General features: G+C 36.5%; 1 protein-coding gene across 1 annotated transcript; it reads right to left on the reverse strand.

Moving 5' to 3' along the window:
• Nucleotides 1-763: 763 nt before the first annotated feature.
• On the reverse strand, nt 764-20,327 carry LOC117331035. The gene is made up of 6 exons (XM_033889626.1): nt 20,207-20,327; nt 19,680-19,837; nt 18,751-18,885; nt 18,163-18,185; nt 6,018-6,603; nt 764-1,924 (listed from the first exon to the last, which is right to left on the reverse strand). The coding sequence occupies exons 1-6, from the start codon at nt 20,325-20,327 to the stop codon at nt 764-766; spliced, it is 2,184 nt and encodes a 727-aa protein (XP_033745517.1).
• Between the last annotated feature and the right edge of the window lie 2,544 nt (nt 20,328-22,871).

Raw genomic sequence — 22,871 nt, forward strand, 5'->3', positions numbered from 1 at the left:
AATGGCAACATTTTTTTAGCAACAAACAGATTTTTATTTTTTTATTTTAAAGTGAATGTTCCAGATGTACACCTTAAAATTATATAAAGATTGGTTTAATTATATGCCATATTACTTTGGGAAATCACACCTCCTCCATGTGGACTTTTTTTAGTTGTGATAGGGTGTGGTCGTATCCCCATCCAGATGGTTAGATCTCCAATGTGAGGTTGTATCCCCACCCAGATGGTTTGATCTTGGATGTGTGGTCATATCCCCACCCAGATGGTTTGATCTTGGATGTGTGGTCATATCCCCACCCAGATGGTTTGATCTCGGATGTGTGGTCGTATCCCCACCCAGATGGTTTGATCTGGGATGTGTGGTCGTATCCCCACCCGAATGGTTTGATCTTGGATGTGTGGTCGTATCCCCACCCAGATGGTTTGATCTCAGATGTGTGGTCGTATCCCCACCCAGATGGTTTGATCTTGGATGTGTGGTCATATCCCCACCCAGATGGTTTGATCTCGGATGTGTGGTCATATCCCCACCCAGATGGTTTGATCTCGGATGTGTGGTCATATCCCCACCCAGATGGTTTGATCTTGGATGTGTGGTCGTATCCCCACCCAGATGGTTTGATCTCAGATGTGTGGTCGTATCCCCACCCAGATGGTTTGATCTTGGATGTGTGGTCATATCCCCACCCAGATGGTTTGATCTCGGATGTGTGGTCATATCCCCACCCAGATGGTTTGATCTTGGATGTGTGGTGGTATCCCTACCCAGATGGTTTGATCTCGGATGTGAGGTTGTATCCCCACCCAGATGGTTTGATCTCGGATGTGTGGTCATATCCCCACTCAGATGGTTTGATCTCAGATGTGTGGCTGTATCCCCACCCAGATGGTTTGATCTTGGATGTGTGGTCATATCCCCACCCAGATGGTTTGATCTCGGATGTGTGGTCATATCCCCACCCAGATGGTTTGATCTCAGATGTGTGGTCATATCCCCACCCAGATGGTTTGATCTTGGATGTGTGGTCATATCCCCACCCAGAGGGTTTGATCTCAGATGTGTGGTCGTATCCCCACCCAGATGGTTTGATCTTGGATGTGTGGTCGTATCCCCACCCAGATGGTTTGATCTCAGATGTGTGGTCGTATCCCCACCCAGATGGTTTGATCTTGGATGTGTGGTCATATCCCCACCCAGATGGTTTGATCTTGGATGTGTGGTCATATCCCCACCCAGATGGTTTGATCTCGGATGTGTGGTCATATCCCCACCCAGATGGTTTGATCTCAGATGTGTGGCTGTATCCCCACCCAGATGGTTTGATCTTGGATGTGTGGTCATATCCCCACCCAGATGGTTTGATCTCGGATGTGTGGTCATATCCCCACCCAGATGGTTTGATCTCAGATGTGTGGTCATATCCCCACCCAGATGGTTTGATCTTGGATGTGTGGTCATATCCCCACCCAGAGGGTTTGATCTCAGATGTGTGGTCGTATCCCCACCCAGATGGTTTGATCTTGGATGTGTGGTCGTATCCCCACCCAGATGGTTTGATCTCAGATGTGTGGTCGTATCCCCACCCAGATGGTTTGATCTTGGATGTGTGGTCATATCCCCACCCAGATGGTTTGATCTTGGATGTGTGGTCATATCCCCACCCAGATGGTTTGATCTCGGATGTGTGGTCATATCCCCACCCAGATGGTTTGATCTCAGATTTGTGGTTGTATCCCCACCCAGATGGTTTGATCTCGGATGTGAGGTTGTATCCCCACCCAGATGGTTTGATCTTGGATGTGTGGTTGTATCCCCACCCAGATGGTTTGATCTTGGATGTGTGGTGGTATCCCCACCCAGATGGTTTGATCTTGGATGTGTGGTCGTATCCCAACCCAGATGGTTTGTGTTTCTCAGGAAGCTGTAGTGGTTAGTGCCTGCTCTGTACTGTCAGGATTGTGTCCTTGAAAACAGGACGTACTTCACTCAATAACTCTGGAGTATCTGTACAGTATGTTGTCCAGTGAGGTAGCCTCTAGCTACTACATGTATATTCGAGCAGACACCTATATAAAGCCCTGACATCTCCGTTACAAACACAAACAAAATAAATTTCAAACCATCTGACCATACAGTCAAACAGCCATGAAGTGGTGGATGTAATGGTACAAATTGTCTTCAAGAACATTCCATGTATATGCAGATTTTTTGTGTAATCTGTTTGTAGTTGTGTGCATAAAAAAAATTAACAAACACTGTAAAGTTTGTCAAAAGTTTTTTCTCCTTGATTATTTAGAATTTATAGAACTTGATGTTCTTCCTGAATAATCTTTTTTTGACTGGCTTGTTTATTTCAGCCTTTTGTTCTTTCCATACCATGATTTTGATTTCTTAATATGATAATACTGTATATGACTGCAGACATTATGATTGATTTTCAATGTATGACTAATTAAAAATTATTTTACTATTAATTCTATTATTTTGTATCATTGTGCTGGATTTCATTTGGGTATGAACGTTACCATTCGGAACTCCTCGGGAATACCTGATGAGGTCAGGAAGGTACACTACCCGATTGTCACACACAAAAGGAGGTTGATCACCAAATACTAACCTGTGTTCGTGCTCCAAACAGGTTAGACTTCGGATACAATGCGGTAATAAAAATGGAAGGACCACAAAATATATTCAACACAACCACAGTATCCGATTCAACAGTGGTTTACTCATACATGTTTGATAAACTTAAGACAGGGAAGAAAAATAAAATGGGATTAATTAAAACATACGATTATTTGATTTATTTGTTTCAAGTTTGTTTGACACAAGTGAGTTTTACTGTAGTTCCAAGAAGATAAATAGAGAACTGTAGAGATCAGTGCCTGTAGGCCCTTAATTGGACGAAAGAAACCTCATAACTTACTGATATATTGTACCCTTTATACCTAACTTACTGATATATTGTACCCTCAATACCTACCTTACTGATATATTGTACCCTGATTACCTAACTTACTGATATATTGTACCCTCAATACCTAACTTACTGATATATTGTACCCTCTATACCTAACTTACTGATATATTGTACCCTCAATACCTACCTTACTGATATATTGTACCCTCAATACCTAACTTACTGATATATTGTACCCTTTATACCTAACTTACTGATATATTGTACCCTGAATACCTTACTGATATATTGTACCCTCTATACCTAACTTACTGATATATTGTACCCTCAATACCTAACTTACTGATATATTGTACCCTCAATACCTAACTTACTGATATATTGTACCCTCAATACCTTACTGATATATTGTACCCTTTATACCTAACTTACTGATATATTGTACCCTCTATACCTAACTTACTGATATATTGTACCCTCAATACCTAACTTACTGATATATTGTACCCTCAATACCTAACTTACTGATATATTGTACCCTTTATACCTAACTTACTGATATATTGTACCCTTTATACCTAACTTACTGATATATTGTACCCTTTATACCTAACTTACTGATATATTGTACCCTTTATACCTAACTTACTGATATATTGTACCCTCTATACCTAACTTACTGATATATTGTACCCTTTATACCTAACTTACTGATATATTGTACCCTGAATACCTAACTTACTGATATATTGTACCCTCTATACCTAACTTACTGATATATTGTACCCTGAATACCTAACTTACTGATATATTGTACCCTTTATACCTAACTTACTGATATATTGTACCCTGAATACCTAACTTACTGATATATTGTACCCTCAATACCTAACTTACTGATATATTGTACCCTCAATACCTAACTTACTGATATATTGTACCCTTTATACCTAACTTACTGATATATTGTACCCTTTATACCTAACTTACTGATATATTGTACCCTTTATACCTAACTTACTGATATATTGTACCCTTTATACCTAACTTACTGATATATTGTACCCTCTATACCTAACTTACTGATATATTGTACCCTTTATACCTAACTTACTGATATATTGTACCCTGAATACCTAACTTACTGATATATTGTACCCTCTATACCTAACTTACTGATATATTGTACCCTGAATACCTAACTTACTGATATATTGTACCCTTTATACCTAACTTACTGATATATTGTACCCTGAATACCTAACTTACTGATATATTGTACCCTGAATACCTAACTTACTGATATATTGTACCCTCTATACCTAACTTACTGATATATTGTACCCTGAATACCTAACTTACTGATATATTGTACCCTCTATACCTAACTTACTGATATATTGTACCCTGAATACCTAACTTACTGATATATTGTACCCTCTATACCTAACTTACTGATATATTGTACCCTGAATACCTAACTTACTGATATATTGTACCCTCAATACCTAACTTACTGATATATTGTACCCTTTATACCTAACTTACTGATATATTGTACCCTGAATACCTTACTGATATATTGTACCCTGAATACCTTACTGATAAATTGTACCCTGAATACCTAACTTACTGATATATTGTACCCTGAATACCTAACTTACTGATATATTGTACACTGAATACCTAACTTACTGATATATTGTACCCTCAATACCTTACTGATATATTGTACCCTTTATACCTAACTTACTGATATATTGTACCCTCAATACCTTACTGATATATTGTACCCTTTATACCTAACTTACTGATATATTGTACCCTCAATACCTAACTTACTGATATATTGTACCCTCTATACCTAACTTACTGATACATTGTACCCTGAATACCTAACTTACTGATATATTGTACCCTCAATACCTTACTGATATATTGTACCCTCTATACCTAACTTACTGATATATTGTACCCTCAATACCTTACTGATATATTGTACCCTCTATACCTAACTTACTGATATATTGTACCCTCTATACCTAACTTACTGATATATTGTACCCTCAATACCTAACTTACTGATATATTGTACCCTCAATACCTAACTTACTGATATATTGTACCCTCTATACCTAACTTACTGATATATTGTACCCTCAATACCTAACTTACTGATATATTGTACCCTCAATACCTAACTTACTGATATATTGTACCCTCTATACCTAACTTACTGATATATTGTACCCTCAATACCTAACTTACTGATATATTGTACCCTCAATACCTTACTGATATATTGTACCCTTTATACCTAACTTACTGATATATTGTACCCTCTATACCTAACTTACTGATATATTGTACCCTCTATACCTAACTTACTGATATATTGTACCCTCTATACCTAACTTACTGATATATTGTACCCTTTATACCTAACTTACTGATATATTGTACCCTTTATACCTAACTTACTGATATATTGTACCCTCTATACCTAACTTACTGATATATTGTGCGTTGAATACCTAACTTACTGATATATTGTACCCTGAATACCTAACTTACTGATATATTGTACCCTGAATACCTAACTTACTGGTATATTGTACCCTGAATACCTAACTTACTGGTATATTGTACCCTGAATACCTAACTTACTGATATATTGTACCCTGAATACCTAACTTACTGATATATTGTACCCTGAATACCTAACTTACTGATATATTGTACCCTGAATACCTAACTTACTGATATATTGTACCCTGAATACCTAACTTACTGATATATTGTACCCTGAATACCTAACTTACTGATAGATTGTACCCTGAATACCTAACTTACTGATATATTGTACCCTTTATACCTAACTTACTGATATATTGTACCCTGAATACCTAACTTACTGATAGATTGTACCCTGAATACCTAACTTACTGATATATTGTACCCTTTATACCTAATTTACTGATATATTGTACCCTCAATACCTTTGTATGTGTACCTGCTAATGAACTGATTTAGTGTGGTCGGGTGGGGCAGTGGTAACACACTTGCCTTTCCCCGGGTCGGCCAAAGTTCCAACGTGAAAAGGTATGGGGTCTCCTTCCCGACAAAATGAGTTTGTCGAGGTACCACTGTAGGCCCCTGTCTTCCCACTGTAGGCCCCTGTCTTCCCACTGTAGGCCCCTGTCTTCCCACTGTTGGCCCCTGTCTTCCCACTGTAGGCCCCTGTCTTCCCACTGTAGGCCCCTGTCTTCCCACTGTAGGCCCCTGTCTTCCCACTGTAGGCCCCTGTCTTCCCACTGTTGGCCCCTGTCTTCCCACTGTAGGCCCCTGTCTTCCCATTGTAGGCCCCTGTCTTCCCACTGTAGGCCCCTGTCTTCCCACTGTTGGCCCCTGTCTTCCCACTGTTACTAAGGCCCCTGTCTTCCCACTGTAGGCCCCTGTCTTCCCGCTGTAGGCCCCTGTCTTCCCGCTGTAGGCCCCTGTCTTCCCACTGTTGGCCCCTGTCTTCCCACTGTTGGCCCCTGTCTTCCCACTGTAGGCCCCTGTCTTCCCACTGTAGGCCCCTGTCTTCCCACTGTAGGCCCCTGTCTTCCCACTGTAGGCCCCTGTCTTCCCATTGTAGGCCCCTGTCTTCCCACTTTTGGCCCCTGTCTTTTAATGTACTAATATAGATTAAGAAGATTAAGTGTACTCTTATCAGTTTTTATTTAGTTGTTTGTTAGATAAAGTTAGGAAAAAAAAATTTAGTAACAAGTACCAAGATTGACATTAAGTCATTAATATTGATTGCCTACAACAGAAGTCAGATATATTGATCTATTCGTTGTTACAATAATTCCTGTAAAACTGATGTGGGAGTTATGTTCCTTGGTTCTATACCCGCTGTATTGATAGAAAATACAAGCACATAAAATATAATCTAATTTACGGATTGAAATTGCAAATGTTTCCCCATTTCGAGATCAAAATGGACCAGATATACCAGAAATTAAATGGCAGTGGTTTGGTACGGATAATCTTATTTAGCAATATGTCAAATTACATTAGGTGTCTGCAGGCAAATACTTAAGAGAAAAAAAAAAGATTTTTTTATTGGACTTTTAAAAAATAATGTAAATTTTTGCCAGACTTGAACTCGTTTCTGATACAAGACTACCTGGCACTGGTCTGGTTCACTTTTTGACTTTAGTGTGTAACGTTTTAATGTTTCAATATTCTTGTGCATATCTTAAAAAAATGGGTTTGCTTGCCATGATGATCTTTATATCTCAAACATATAGCGAAATGCTTATTTCTTACAACATTTCAATTACTTATGTGATACAAAATATGTCTTTGTGGTTACAACATTATCGCAACAATATTTCAAGTAGTCTAGATAGGATTGAGTGGCACTAGGTGTTGCTTGTAACAATAACAAAGAGCAAAAGTGCTGATGATTTCAATGGTGAGTCAATACAGAGTATTGTGTGATATCCTATTGGTTTATCATGGTGTTCCTTGGTTATCTTATAGTTGTATCATATTGTTCTTGTGTTACCTGTTGGTGTATCATATTGTTGCTTAGTTACAGGACCTATTAGTTTTATCATATTGTTCTTAAGTAACCTATTGGTGAATTATATTGTTCCTTGGTTACCTGTTGGTTTATCATATTAGTCCTTAGTTACCTACTGGTTTATCATATTGTTCCTTAGTTACCTACTGGTTTATCATATTCTTCCTTAGTTACCTACTGGTTTATCATATTGTTCCTTAGTTAGCTACTGGTTTATCATATTCTTCCTTAGTTACCTATTGGTTTATCATGGTGTTCCTTGGTTATCTTAAAGTTGTATCATATTGTTCTTTAGTGACCTGTTGGTGTATCATATTGTTGCTTAGTTACAGTACATATTAGTTTTATCATATTGTTCTTTAGTAACCTATTGGTGAATTATATTATTCCTTAGTTACCTACTGGTTTATCATATTGTTCCTTAGTTACCTGTTGGTTTTATCATATTGTTCCTTAGTTACCTGTTGGTTTATCATATTGTTCCTTAGTTACCTACTGGTTTATCATATTGGTCCTTAGTTACCTGTTGGTTTATCATATTGGTCCTTAGTTACCTACTGGTTTATCATATTGTTCCTTAGTTACCTACTGTTTTATCATATTGTTCCTTAGTTACCTACTGGTTTATCATATTGTTCCTTAGTTACCTGTTGGTTTTATCATATTGTTCCTTAGTTACCTGTTGGTTTTATCATATTGTTCCTTAGTTACCTGTTGGTTTTATCATATTGTTCCGTAGTTACCTGTTGGTTTATCATATTGTTCCTTAGTTACCTGTTGGTGTATCATATTGTTGCTTAGTTACAGTACATATTAGTTTTATCATATTGTTCTTTAGTAACCTATTGGTGAATTATATTATTCCTTAGTTACCTACTGGTTTATCATATTGTTCCTTAGTTACCTGTTGGTTTTATCATATTGTTCCTTAGTTACCTGTTGGTTTATCATATTGTTCCTTAGTTACCTACTGGTTTATCATATTGTTCCTTAGTTAGCTACTGGTTTATCATGTTCTTCCTTAGTTAGTTTTATCATATTGTTCTTTAGTAACCTATTGGTGAATTATATTGTTCCTTGGTTACCTGTTGGTTTATCATATTGTTCCTTAGTTACCTGTTGGTTTTATCATATTGTTCCTTAGTTACCTGTTGGTTTATCATATTGTTCCTTAGTTACCTACTGGTTTATCATATTGGTCCTTAGTTACCTGTTGGTTTATCATATTGGTCCTTAGTTACCTACTGGTTTATCATATTGTTCCTTAGTTACCTACTGTTTTATCATATTGTTCCTTAGTTACCTACTGGTTTATCATATTGTTCCTTAGTTACCTGTTGGTTTTATCATATTGTTCCTTAGTTACCTGTTGGTTTTATCATATTGTTCCTTAGTTACCTGTTGGTTTATCATATTGTTCCTTAGTTACCTACTGGTTTATCATATTGTTCCTTAGTTACGTATTTGTTTTATCATATTTGTTCCTTGGTTACCTGTTTTTTTAGTTTGAAAAATGTTAAAAATCAAATCAGTATTGATTAATTGATATAGATAAGTTTCAAAAGTTCATGAGAAATATTTCTTCTAATTTATCTTTGGATAGTTTTAGAAAATGCTATGATGGGTTATAATCAGTGAGATTTTAGGCAAGTGTAAATGAACGAAATGCAAGAAATTAGGTCAAGCAGTTACAGAATTGGTTTCTCGTAATCCTTTTTAGATTGTATAGGGGATCGACATTCATTTCAATATAAAGTCCTTCAAACAGCGAGGCAGGCTGAAACTAATGCTTGGCACGATAACTGCATTGGGTACAAACGGAAAGCTTGTGTAGTCACTCACGTGACAGGCAAAAGAGATTAGCCTGTGATTGTAATTGGCTAGTAAGGAACCCCAAATGTCGACCAGTGAGGTTGAAACTGCAGCCATACCCAGCTTAACAAAGCATTTAATATTGAAAGACTCAGATACATTTACAACTTGAACACTAATATATAAAACATTTTTCATTCAGTAATGATTTAAATATTAATTCGAAACTAAACATAGACTTATCATTTATGTTGCCTTCTATGTTATGTATTTGTAGTTGATGCTTTATCAAGCTGTCTTGTCTTTTATATAACTGAGAAGTGGTGTACAATGTCTAATTGATCTTGAAGATCTCTGACAAGTGACAAAACATGTAACCAAATTAGAGAAAGAACACTTTCCGCTCAATCCTTGGAAATGTCAGCCGTTACGACCCATAGAAATGTCCAATTTTTGTATGCAAGATTGACTGACCAGGAGGTAGAAAATCTGTATGAATGCCATCGGCAGGGAATTTAACTATACCAGGAAACCACATAAAGGACTAGTCATTTGCTTATGTGGTTTTATGTCTAATTTCACCAGCAAAAAATTCCTGAGTGAGAGAGAGAAAGTTAGGCTTAATTGCTCTCCATTTGTACTTAGGTGCTCTTCTCATAACGATGAACAGCAGAAAATTGCTTTTGTAGATTGAAGCACTTTGTGGCACTATTAATGATCTCTGCCTCAAACTGTTTGTATTTTGAAAATGTTATAAAATCATTTGTGTTCTTTAAAATAAGAAATTTGTTTGAAGATCAAGAGACAATATCAGTACCTGTATTTACTTTTTCCTCTGAGGCGCCACCAAACTTTGGTGCATGACATCCTTTGACAATTTCAAGCTTTCCCTGATGAGGGGATCAGCTTATAATTATAGTCACCTCAGTGTTGGTGGGTGTCTCTAATAAACTGTCAGGTTTAGCTCACCCAGTGCCCAAAGGGCAGGTGAGCTTATATATTCTTAGGTGGGGTGTCCATCCTATGTCTGTCCAGTGTCACCTTTTCACTTTAAACAACTTCTTCTAAATAACATAGAAGCCTAGAGATCTGATATCGTGCCTGTAGCATGCTGAGGTGAAGGGCTACCAGGTTTGTTCAAATGAATGGCATTGACCTGCATTCAAAGTCACGGATCAAATAGGCTTAAATTTTAACAACTTCTTCTTAATAACCAAGATGCCTAAATAATTGATATTAATCTGTGGCATGCTGGAATGAAGATCCTAGTCTACCAATTTTGTTCAAATTAATGACATTGACAGGATATCAAGGTCACAGGGGTCAGATATATTGAAAGTTTTAAACATTTTTTTTCATTAACAAAAATGCCCATCAAATGAATATTATGCCTGTAGTATGGCGGGGTAAAGGGTCACCTAGTTTGTTCAACTGAATGAACTTAGGAGCCATTTTCAAAGTCACAAGAGTCAAATGTGTTAAAATCTTTATGCGGCAACTTCTCAATAGCCAAGATTCCTAAATGAGACCTGATATTTGGCCAGTAGCATCCTGGAATAAGGGCTACAAAATTTATTTAAATGAATAAACCTAGCCTACTTTTATATTTGAATGAAATGGTAATCAGAAGAGCAGTTGCATAAATATGACTTGCTTTAGAAGTAAGTGAGAGGTACAGACCCATTGGGCCTCTTGTCTATTTGTTTTGATATTGATGGGGCCCGGAGGTTTGTTACAGTATTAGATAAAATCTTGCACTTAACGTTTCTCAAGTGGATTAAGCAGTATTTGATCAACTAATACAGACATACTTATTTTCCACTTTAAAGCAGAATTCCGCTTTTTGTAAAATTGTGATGTTCACTTCTGCCCCTTGTAACCCCGCTGGGGGAGTATGTCAGTTGATGTCTTCATACATATGGGGCTCAAAAAAGTTTCATTGAAATTGGTTAATGTTGAGGGAGACAACAGTATCATTACCTCAATATTTCTTTTAGTATATAGATAAAATGTCACCAGTAGGTGAGTTTAATAGTTTCCTGACTTAGACTTGTTTTTATGAAGGTTTAGTATTATAATAGGGTTTGTTGGTGGCTGTCTGTAAAACTTGTTTTTATGAAGTATTAGTATTATAATAGGGTTTGTTGGTGGCTGTCTGTAAATAATAAAGATTTTATTTGGATATTGTATCACCCCTTCTACGAAACAGAAAATCTTGTCCTACTTACAGTGTTGCTACAGAACTGGTATCTACATCTGGGAGGAAGTTCCCCGGGGATGACAATCATGCTGTCACCATGGAATCCAGGATAAAGTTCAGCCGATGGTCAGAATTCCCAGCTGGACATTGTTGGAAATCATTTGTCATATATGGATCTTTAGGAAACCACATGGTCATTTTGATGATTGGAACACTGCAGATGTTTGGATGTCACTGTCAAATTTTATTTTTTAAGAAAAATATGTTGAATGTTTTTGCAGGTCTATTTTTGCGCCTAGTGTTGAATTCTGGTATATTCTTGTTATATTTAAATTAGAATATTAAGATTTTATATAAATAGATACCTTTAAACTTCAAGTATTGAATTTGAATTTGATTATAATTTTTTTTCATTCTTCATCACGGCTCTGAAATTTTCAAATGAATTAATGAAGGCCAAACAGAACTTTGAAATATGATAGTGCAGACTGCACGCAGACATTTAAAGAGCAGTAAATGCATGATTTGCATACATCATATACAAGCAACACATTTTATTTAGTACTGACATCTGCGATCATCATGGTATTTCAAAAGTTGAACCCTAATTACTGACATCTGATCATAATGGTATTTCAAAATTTGAACTCTAATAAATTGCTCCATTCATTTATATACTATTGAAATTATTACATGATGTCAGAAGAGTGTACAGTTTTTTTATGTGGATGGCAATGTATATGTCCCGAAGGGAGAATAATTTTGTGATTGAGTTTTATAGACAGAACTGTATTATAATTGTATTATGTGGTGATGTTTTAATGTTAAAAAGCCACAGGTTGTCCGCATATTTACATGCACTGTCTGCTTCATCGCATAATGAACGCCCTAAATATGTTGATATCCTTCACCCAAACATCAGCCCAAGACTTAGGTAACCCAAGGGCAGCTATAACCAGATTTAGCCATCTACCCAAGTATAATTGAGATTATTGCTTTTAATTGTTGTGTTCGTTTGAGCATTTCTTCGAACTCACCAGTATGCCTAACTTAATTTGTCTGGTCAAATCTCATCGCAATCATGTTCCATTGTTGCCAAGGGTGATGTATTGCTGGTGGAGCTGGCCTGCAGGAACTGGATGACAATCTTTGTGTAATTTCATTCCGACAGTTTGCCTCTTGCTTGTCAACTTGTATGTTACATTCTCTGATTGTCATTTCCTTCACCACTTTCAGTTTATATTGAATTTACTCTGTGAATTGGATGAATGTAAAATTTGGAATTTTTCACCATTTGTTGATATTGCAATAGCATGTTAAGGCATCACTATTGGACAAAAACCTTGATGGGTCTTGAGCTTTCTTGTTTATAGAATAAAACATCCTTTTTCTTAGAAAGTCTTATCTGAAGCAATTACAACTGATTCCTCAAGACATGGAGCAATTCACAAGATAAACTTCACAAAGAAAAACTACCCACACCGAAATAAAGTACAAAAAAAGTATGGGAAAAAAGTACTAAAAAAGCATAGAAAAAGTATGCTTTTTTTGACTCAATTTGGAACCGATATTCCAACACAGTTCCAAATTGAGTCAAAAAAAGTACTAAAGTACAAAAAAAGTCTAACAAAAGTATACCTTTAGTACATTTTAATGTTTTCATTAAGTACAGAAAAAGCACAAATATAGTACAGAAAAAGTACATTAAAAGTACAATAATAGTATAAAGTGCACAGGGCCAAATTGATGGTGTACTTTTTTTGTGCTTTTATACTTTTTTAGTACTTTTACAGGTAAGTCCATAAAGTACAAAAAAAGTACAAAAGTACAAAAAAAGTATGAAAATGGTACAGAAAAAGCAGGAAATTAGTACTGAAAAAGTAGGAAAAAAGTACCAATAAGGTAGGAAATTAGTACTGAAAAAGTAGTGGAAAAGTAGGAAAAAAGTACTAGAAAAGTAGGAAAATAGTACTAAAAAAGTAGGAAATTTGTACTGAAAAAGTAGCAAAAAAGTAGGAAAATGGTATTGAAAAGAAGGAAATTAGGACTGAAAAAGTAGGAAAAAAGTACCAATAAGGTAGGAAATTAGTACTGAAAAAGTAGTGGAAAAGTAGGAAAAAAGTACTAGAAAAGTAGGAAAATAGTACTAAAAAAGTAGGAAATTTGTACTGAAAAAGTATAAAAAAAGTACTGAAAAAGTAGGAAAAAATTACCAAAAAAAGGGACTTAATTTAATGGTGTAGGAAATTAGTTCTGAAAATATAGGAGATAAGCTTAAATGAGAATACTGCATGCTTAAACAATACATACATCAGTCCCACTCCTAAGAGAAATGCACAATTGTATCAAGTGAAAACAAACATTGAAATACAAGATTAGTTATCCAATCACAATTCCACTGAGTATAATTTCATGCCATAGCAAAGTCTTGATCTAATAAGCTCGAAATTTGTTTAAGGGTGAGGTTAAGGATTTACAGATGGACATCTATGTATAAGGGCAATAACTTTTGATAAATTATTCTAATATTTTTTTCAAGCAGGAAAACACAATTTTATATCATGTGTATGTAGGAGATCCAGACAAAAAAAATATACTATTCTAAATAAAAAGGGCAATAACATTTGTAAAAATTGTCGAATCATAATTCCTCTTGAGGAAACACAACAAAAAAATGTAAATAAAAAACAATGCATAAATGCATACTGAATACAATGAAGTATGGTATATGCATAATGTTGCTTGCTTAAACTGGTGAAATCCAAGTAAGTGTGAATTCGAAAATAAAATGTCTGATTCTCTTCATTCCTTTTTTGCTTTATGCGAATCATTGCCCTCAATTCGGACCACAATGCAATATCTTCAAGCTTTCCGTCACTTCAGAATGTACTGCATAATCTGTTGGAAGAAAGAAAATTTTAAAATATTTTTTATATCAAAACTTAGAATAATTGTGAAGATTTGTTCAATATAAAAATGTAGATAATTTTCCTTATATATGCACCTGATCACTTTACTGTCATTTATTACATGCATGTCTGCTTGGAAGTCTTTTTATCAAGAAAAGGTAGCCACAGGTATACAAGTTTAAAGCTACAACATAAAACTTTTAATTATAAGGATAAGTACTTTAATAAAAATCAAGCTACTCCAGAATTCTCTGACAGTTTGTTTCATCTTAAATTATGCAACTAACTATCAAAATACTCCAAAACACAGATTTTTTTTTATTCAATCATTTCTTGAGATCATTTTTTTGTGAATTGATCATGATCATGACATACAAAAATTTTCAATGGATTTTATTGACTTCGTTTTTGAATGTATTTTCTTCAAATTCCATATACTATAGTAGACAATTATTAGCTCATTTACCGATATTTTTACATATATTCCCTAAAATAGATATACACATGTTGCCCGAAATGTGACGTTACTTTCGTTCTTATATTCTAACTTAAAAATGTCATTGCTATTTTTTTTGAAATTTTATGCAATATCTCTTGAAATCAACTACAAAAAATTCTGTAAATATTATCAGATGAATGAGCAAATAATTCTTTACATGTAAGTGAAATTTCAATAAATTCCATTGAAAAACGAAGTCATAAAAATTAATTGGAAATTTGTCAAAATGCATGAAATATGTAGTAAAGATATTACGAATTTACCGTTACGTGACAGAAATAAATATGCAATATAACTACGTCGAAGTTCGTCAATAAAGAAATAAAATTCTTCTTGTTCTCAATATTTGGGTGCTATCAATCAGGATGCTTATAAATTCCCAGGCGTATGGTAGCATAGATCTGTAAATTGAATACTTACGATTGAAACACACGTGGATCTCTAGCAGTTCTTTGTTAATTAAACTCGGGCCGTGTAAACTGTAATCGGTGATGAATTCATTATGAAAACCCTGAAACACGAAGTAATCAAGTATTAATATTAACATGTGTAGGCCCCTATTCACCTATATAATGTGAAACGATGTAGGAACGTGCAGAAGACGAAATAGATTTAAATAATAAAATTGTAAACTTACCTGGTCGCGATATCTGTGATATTTTCGGGTGAAAATGAGCATTTGTCGCCAAAAACAACAAGAAAGCTGATATTCTTTGGCCACTTACTGACAGATAGTCGATCTTCTTCAGTTAGGCAAGAAAATGAATTTCGTTTTTAGGCTATTCTATATCAAAATCGTGTTTGTTTATGTTTCTTCCGTAGATAAACATCCGGTGAAATTCAAACATGGCTATCAGACTTCCCGCTAAAATCTCGCTGTTTGTTGCATCATGGGATAAAAAAAAAGTTTTGTCGGAGATCTACTGTATCGATTTCATTCTTTTATTACTTGTTTTTTTATATTCTACTTCCTTAACCTCTATTGTTTCATACTTTTAGTATTACTACTTCAGCATTTAAAGCTTGCACATTGCACAAAATGATCGCACGAAGCGAACTCGTCAAATCTCGGTAGATTCCGTAAACCGAAGTAAACAAACGAGATCACGGCCCCGAGGTCATAGGTGAACCGACCGATGGTAATCTGACACAGGTATAAGCCTCGTCAGTACCTGTTATGTAATCCGGATATTTTGTTTAAATGAGGGTAGGCACCTGTGATCTGATCGTAGTGAAAGGCAGTCAAGCTTGACAATATAAATTGTTATAATTAACGCCGCGGGCATAAGACTTAGTCTAAGAGGGGCAATATGTGTACAGGTGAGACGGGAGGTACACAGGTAACTCCAATAAACAATAAAGCTAGGTATGATTTGCCATTACAGTCGACTGTCGCTTATATTAATTAACACCACGGGTGAAATTAACTTTCGGTACGACGTTAAGCATATATCCTGATCGCTTTGTTAGCTTAACACACAGGTTTCAAGATTTAGTTTAAAACAGTTGAAATAGTTTTGATCGATCTTGGTGTAGCAGTTATTCAAGCCGTCTACTATATCAATTAAAATATTTATGATAGATCTTGGTATTGATCTTGATTTTTGTATACAATAGAGTATTTTATTTGTACACGCAACACTCCTACGAGATCATTCTACAACAGATTAGAGTACAGCTACATTGTGTCGTTGTCCGAATTATCGTACGATCTTGCTAAATAAATATCAGACAAATTAAAGTTTTCTTTTTGTGTTCACTTTCACCATTTCAATGAATGCGATGTAATTCTGATTTAAATACCGGAATATTGTTCCTTGATCATGCCTGTTTGTTGTCAGTCAAGCCATATCGAGATCGAGATCATCACAGCGCTTGACTTCAATATACGTTTTACAAAGAAGCGTCCGAGTGACTATATCAGTATTACACATGTTTATATGAGTATATCGGTGAATATTTTGACAGAACACGACGTGATTTCGGGTGCAATTATCAGATGTAATCTTAAAACCACGTATATCCAGCAAGTATATGATATGCAGACAAAGAGCAGGTGATTTTAATTTCATTTGAATGAATTAAAAGCGTATTACAGGCACGGGCACATGTGTGTTCGTAGAGTGATCCCCGATCTGGTAGAGGTTAACGTTTGGATAAACGAAATGTTTTAAACTCCGTTAAAGAGTTTATAATTAAAGCCAAAATACTGTAACTTCAAAGAACGATCTGGAACAAAATTTGTATAGAGCTAAGTTTTGACGTTCGTCACATGAACGTATAGTAACATTCATCAATGTGAAGTTTATTATTCTCCAATGACTCTGTATCGGTCCAAAAACCTACGTATAATCTCATATCAAGAAATAGCACAACTCCAAAATAAATTGCAAAGGCTCGACCACGCCGAGTGCTAGTTCGTTTATTACCGACAAATGTGTACAATACTCTTATACATCAACATACATGTACACCACTCTCTGAATTTAAACCACCAAAATCTAAGAAAATATTAAACCCCTGAAATAAAATTCCTCCTTCTCCCCTTGTTCCTGACAAAACACTGGAAGATTTCAAAATACATACTCGTAAAAAAAAAAAATACGTAACACTAGCACAGGTGTTTAGCCTTCAACGTGGTCTCGCTGAATGAACAATGCACGTGCGCTACCTGCACACCTGATTTCTTACTCGGAAACTTTCGGCACTTTCCGCTACCCGACACGGGTACGCCACCCAGCGGCCCTCTCCATAATAGGAGAAAACAATTTCATTCTAATTCATTGCATTCAACCGAAAGAAATTATATTTCTCCAATGACTCTGTATCGGTCCAAAAACCTACGTATAATCTCATATCAAGAAATAACACAACTCCAAAATAAATTGCAAAGGCTCGACCACGCCGAGGCTGAATCAAAGAAAGGGAGAAGAAAGATCTTTCACGGAAAAAAAAAAACAACAAAAAACAACTTGTCATATGCCTATATTCTTAGATACTAATAATCTCTGCTCTAAAGAATCTTTAACATAGCCCTCTTTGGCGTTTTCGGAGCGCCATCTGCCGTGTCGTTTGAACATTCTGTCCGCGATACCCGCGTTCGCCGCGCTGGTAGCTCCACCAGATCTAAGACTATGCAGGCCATACCGTTTAATATCCGAAACAAACGGACTAAAAGCCTCAATAAACAACTCTCTCATTCTCGTGTAAGATAAAGGTCTATTACCGCAACGAAAAACATACCCGCTGGATGTTTTCGATATCGTCTGAAAAATGAAATCATCAGAACTCAGATTACACATACCGAAAAACCGTTCGATATTAGACACAGGGCACAGCCGAGTGCCCGTTCGCGCAATAACTACATGATCCCCGTCTCTATAAATGTCAGTCTTACTCTGATGAATTTCAATCAACATATGTGTCTCAAACATCTGAAAATCACGTTTTTTCAAAGCCAAAAGCTCTGAAACTCTGAAAAACCCTGCATACCCTAATAAGCATGCACATACAGTTCGCTGATTGTATAAGTTAATGTCACCATTAAATTTGTCAAACATCTTCCCTAAAATCTCTGGAGTAATTGGATCCTTTTTAACTTTTGGGACGGATAAACGTCTCTAAGCTCCTTCCAGAATGTTCCTAACTAGATATGAATCAGTTGGCGATGGAATACCCACAACGTTATGGGCCCACTTGATACTGTAAAAAGCTGTTAAAACAGGACTGGGAGTACTCACTTGCTGTACTAATGACGCGATATATAACGACACATGAATAGATTTGGCGGGAAAGCAGTCCCTGTCCGTCAAACCGTTGCTTTTGGCCCACCTCCTCCATCTTAGAAACCCGTGATGATACAATCTTAGCGGTTGCAGCGGCTTTACACTCTGTCAACAAGTCCGGTAGTAAAGCTACACTGTCGGCTAATTTACCCGGCAAATTCGATAGATCGTCTTTGAAAGCCTGCAAAAACATATGTATAACAAAATCTAAATAATCATGAAAGCATAGAATTTTAGCAAACACAAAGAAAATAATACAAATCACACTCAAGTCTCTTTCTACTAACAGTACCAGTACATACATTTACTAGCGTCCAACCTAACTATACCGCCACCAGCTACTACATATTAGTATTGCCACCTCGAAAGTCCAGCCTCATGCAAAGCTAGCATTTTGAACGGGAGGTCCACGTTTCCGAATAAGAATTTATTCCCTCTCCCGGGGTCATACGATTCCTTGTTAGTAGGCAAATTCACCATTCCCACCACCTCGCTAATGTACCCGTCACCAGTAGGACATAAAAAAGGCCAAAAACTCGCGGACCTCCATAACGGTACCACCATAGTCCCATACGCACAACACTGGCGCATGTACTTCAGTACTCTATGTACAATACACACTGGGGGTACAAACCACCCGTTAATACCGAACCAATCGGCAGTAAAGGCATCTACACCATGCCCGCTTATATTCCAATGACGGGAATAAAAAATGGACAGTTTTGTGTTAACATGATTAGCAAACCAGTCAATCTCATGAGGGCCCCACAACCCTTCAAGCCACTGGAAAATATCATCAGAAACTGACCAATCATCAGAATCTACCAATCGGCTCAAAAAATCGGCCTGATCGTTCTGATCCCTAGGGATCCATTCAACATCCAGTGAAATATTTGCCTTCAAACAGGCATTAAAAATAGCATAAGCGATATCCTGCAGACAAGGCTTCATACTGCCCCTTGATACTATACGTACCACATTCTGGTTATCTGTGAACCACTTAACTCTTTTGTCTCTAAACACATGTAATATGGACAAAATAACATTTTTCACAGCGGCAAGTTCCCGCCAGGTAGAACTTTGAGCCTTCTCTGTATCCGACCACATCCCATGAGCGGTCCCATTGGGCGTATCTACCACATAACCACCATATCCAGAGCTACTAGCGTCGCTATATACAACAGTGTGAGAGGAACAATCTTCACTAAAATTCTTCACATTCAAATCATGTATATTATCCCTCCTAAACTTTAACTGTTTCACACTCTCATCAGACAATGTGATGGACCTATTCCAGGACATACATGTAGTTATGTCTATACTTAGACTTCTGGTCATAATGTATACTACGTTTCCTACCACATATGACATTGATACTATCTGCCCTACGGTAGAAGCTACCTTACGGACATGAACTTGTCCAGACTTACACGTATCCCCTAAAACACCCAGTATATACCTGGTCAGTTTGTTTAATCTGGGCTCTGTGATACTTAACGTACCTTCTACAGTATTGATAAAATTTCCCAAAAACACCAAATTCCTAACAGGTAACCAGGTCGACTTTTCGGGCTTAGGTACAAATCCACTAGCTATCAGGTCAAGTTTGACCTGACTCGCCATGCGTGCGCACTCATGCTCGTTACTATGAACGCCCAACCCGTCATCCAGGTACATGAGTATTTGTTTACCTTCACCACGCCATTTCTTAACTAAAGGTCTGGTCACTTTCGTGTAAATATAACAAGCTGTACTCAACCCAAAAGGCAATACCATGAACTTAAAAAATCTTACTTTGCTCTCATATTTCCATGAAAAACCTAAAAACTGAGTGTGTGGCTCAAATATCTCTAAATGATGATATGCTGAATGAATATCAAATTTAAAACAGTAACTCCCTCTCTTGATAAATTGCATTGCAGTTCTCATGTCTTCAAATTTCACACTCGCTTTCCACAAATGAATATTCACATGTCTTAAATCTAAAGTTAAACGCTTTTTGCCTGAATTTTGTACAGAAACTGTCAATGGATTGACAACGACAGGAGGTGTCTCGCACTCCACAACTAACGATCTAACTAATAAATCATCAATCGCCTCTACTACAAAATCGCTCTGTCTAAGAGCCGATACATTGTTTTTCAAAATTGCAGAAGGAGGTTCCGTATAAAAGGGTATCTTATAACCTGATCTTAAAGTTTCAACAATGAACTCGCTACTACCAATCTCCTCCCAGAACTTAACATTGTTCCTCAATCTACCCCTAACGATTATATTTGCTTGGCCCTGCTCGTACTCATAATAATCTTCAGTAAATTCTGAAAGTTTATTATCTACTGGTAATTGCGCATGACCATTCAAAAGATACTTATCTTTCACAAATTGCCCCTCATCACTGTGGCTTTGGCCGTCCAGCTGCCGCTGCTGCTCCTGTCGAGTATGATTTCTGATTGGATGGGCACTCGTTCCTCCAATGGTTGAAAGAGCCACAGGAATAACAGGCTCCATTTTGTCCCCTCCGTACGTATGGCCCCGAGTTTGCGTGGTAAACGGGAGGACCTGAAAACCATTCCTGCACGGAGGGCCCCCGAAAGGGCTGCTGATATCCACCAGAACTATTGCCGCCATGCCCCATGTTATACACACCACTCCGACTGCCAGACTGTTTTTTAGTGTTAGCAGTTTTTGCCTTCCTCTTCTTGATGGCCCTGTTTTCTGCCCTGTTGATTTTGCCTTCATCCTCGCTGTCGCTGGCAATGGGATTGGCCTCATACTGTCTAACAGTCTCCCATCCACCTTCACTCGAATCGGCTATTTTAATTAACCTTTTTTCGTCTTGAAACTTTCTCTTTCAGGCCGCGTAATAATTCGCGAGAATATGAAAACTTGGAATTGTCTATAGCCCAAAGTACCTGGTCAAACTCTTCTTCTAATTCGGTGTTAAAACCAAACTGTACTCTGTTCCCTTCGTACTTCCACTTGTACGTATGTTCAGTTTTTATGCGCTTGACTTGAGAGGTTACTGCTACTGTCGCGCCTTTCACTTCCTCTCGAATATCGCCGAGTTCCTGAGACAATTTTGCGTCTATAGTGCTAATATTCTGAGCTTGTGCCTGAACAGCATTCCAAATGTCTCCAAGACTTATACTGGAAGAACGTGAAGCACTTGAGGTGTCCTCCATGTGTAAAAACTGTGTTTGGACGAACTATGTACCAACAAAAATACGTAACACTAGCACAGGTGTTTAGCCTTCAACGTGGTCTCGCTGAATGAACAATGCACGTGCGCTACCTGCACACCTGATTTCTTACTCGGAAACTTTCGGCACTTTCCGCTACCCGACACGGGTACGCCACCCAGCGGCCCTCTCCATAATAGGAGAAAACAATTTCATTCTAATTCATTGCATTCAACCGAAAGAAATTATATCTTTTGAGATGCATATGGAAATACAAACGAAAAGTGACAAAGAAATCACCGTTAAAATGTGTGAACCTTACTAACAAAGTACATTGAAGTGAAATACTTATGATAATAATTGTTGAATTTTAATTATTTTTAGATAAATTTCTGTGGTACTGATCAAAGTATGAAAAGTATTTTTTAGAACATAAAAAAGACAACAACAAAAAAACCAACAAAAAACGAGATCAAAAACATTTAATATTACCAAATGATAATTTTCTGTATCTTATTTGATAGATATTTGTTGTGGTTAATCCTGGGTATTATTTTTTTAGTCTTAGATTTGTAGTCGACTGAAAAAGTCAGATTTAATTTTGAAAATATTAATATGCTATAACCCCTCGCAATGTCTGAAAATATTCTAAGTCCATAATAAGTACAAAAAAAGCACAATGGCATTAGCTGAAAAATTCCAAGTCCCAAAAAAGTAGGAAAAAAGTACATCCATATTTTCACAATCTTTCAAAAAAATTCTAAGTCAGATTTTAGCACAAAAAAAGTACTCTGAAAAATTTCAGAGTCCAAATAAAGTACAGAAAAAGTACCCTGAAAAATCTCTTAAGTCCAGAATAAGTACAAAAAAAGTACTCTGAAAAATTTCAGAGTCCAAATAAAGTACAGAAAAAGTACCCTGAAAAGTTTCTAAGTCCAGAAAAGTACAAAAAAAGTACTCTGAGAAATTTCAGAGTCCAAATTTAGTA

This window comes from Pecten maximus, chromosome 7 (assembly GCF_902652985.1).
Source record: "Pecten maximus chromosome 7, xPecMax1.1, whole genome shotgun sequence".
Classification (NCBI taxonomy): Eukaryota; Metazoa; Mollusca; class Bivalvia; order Pectinida; family Pectinidae; genus Pecten; species Pecten maximus.

What these genes read in the sequence shown, in the direction of transcription:
- LOC117331035 (XM_033889626.1), bottom strand. Translation starts at nt 20,327, where the DNA reads ATGGCGAGTCAGGTCAAACTTGACCTGATAGCTAGTGGATTTGTACCT. An exon ending in GGGTTTCTAAGATGGAGGAG is followed by an intron (nt 18,186 to 18,750) that starts GTGGGCCAAAAG and finishes TTCATTTTTCAG; the next exon opens with ACGATATCGAAAACATCCAG. An exon ending in GAGACCCCATACCTTTTCAC is followed by an intron (nt 1,925 to 6,017) that starts GTTGGAACTTTG and finishes TAACCACTACAG; the next exon opens with CTTCCTGAGAAACACAAACC.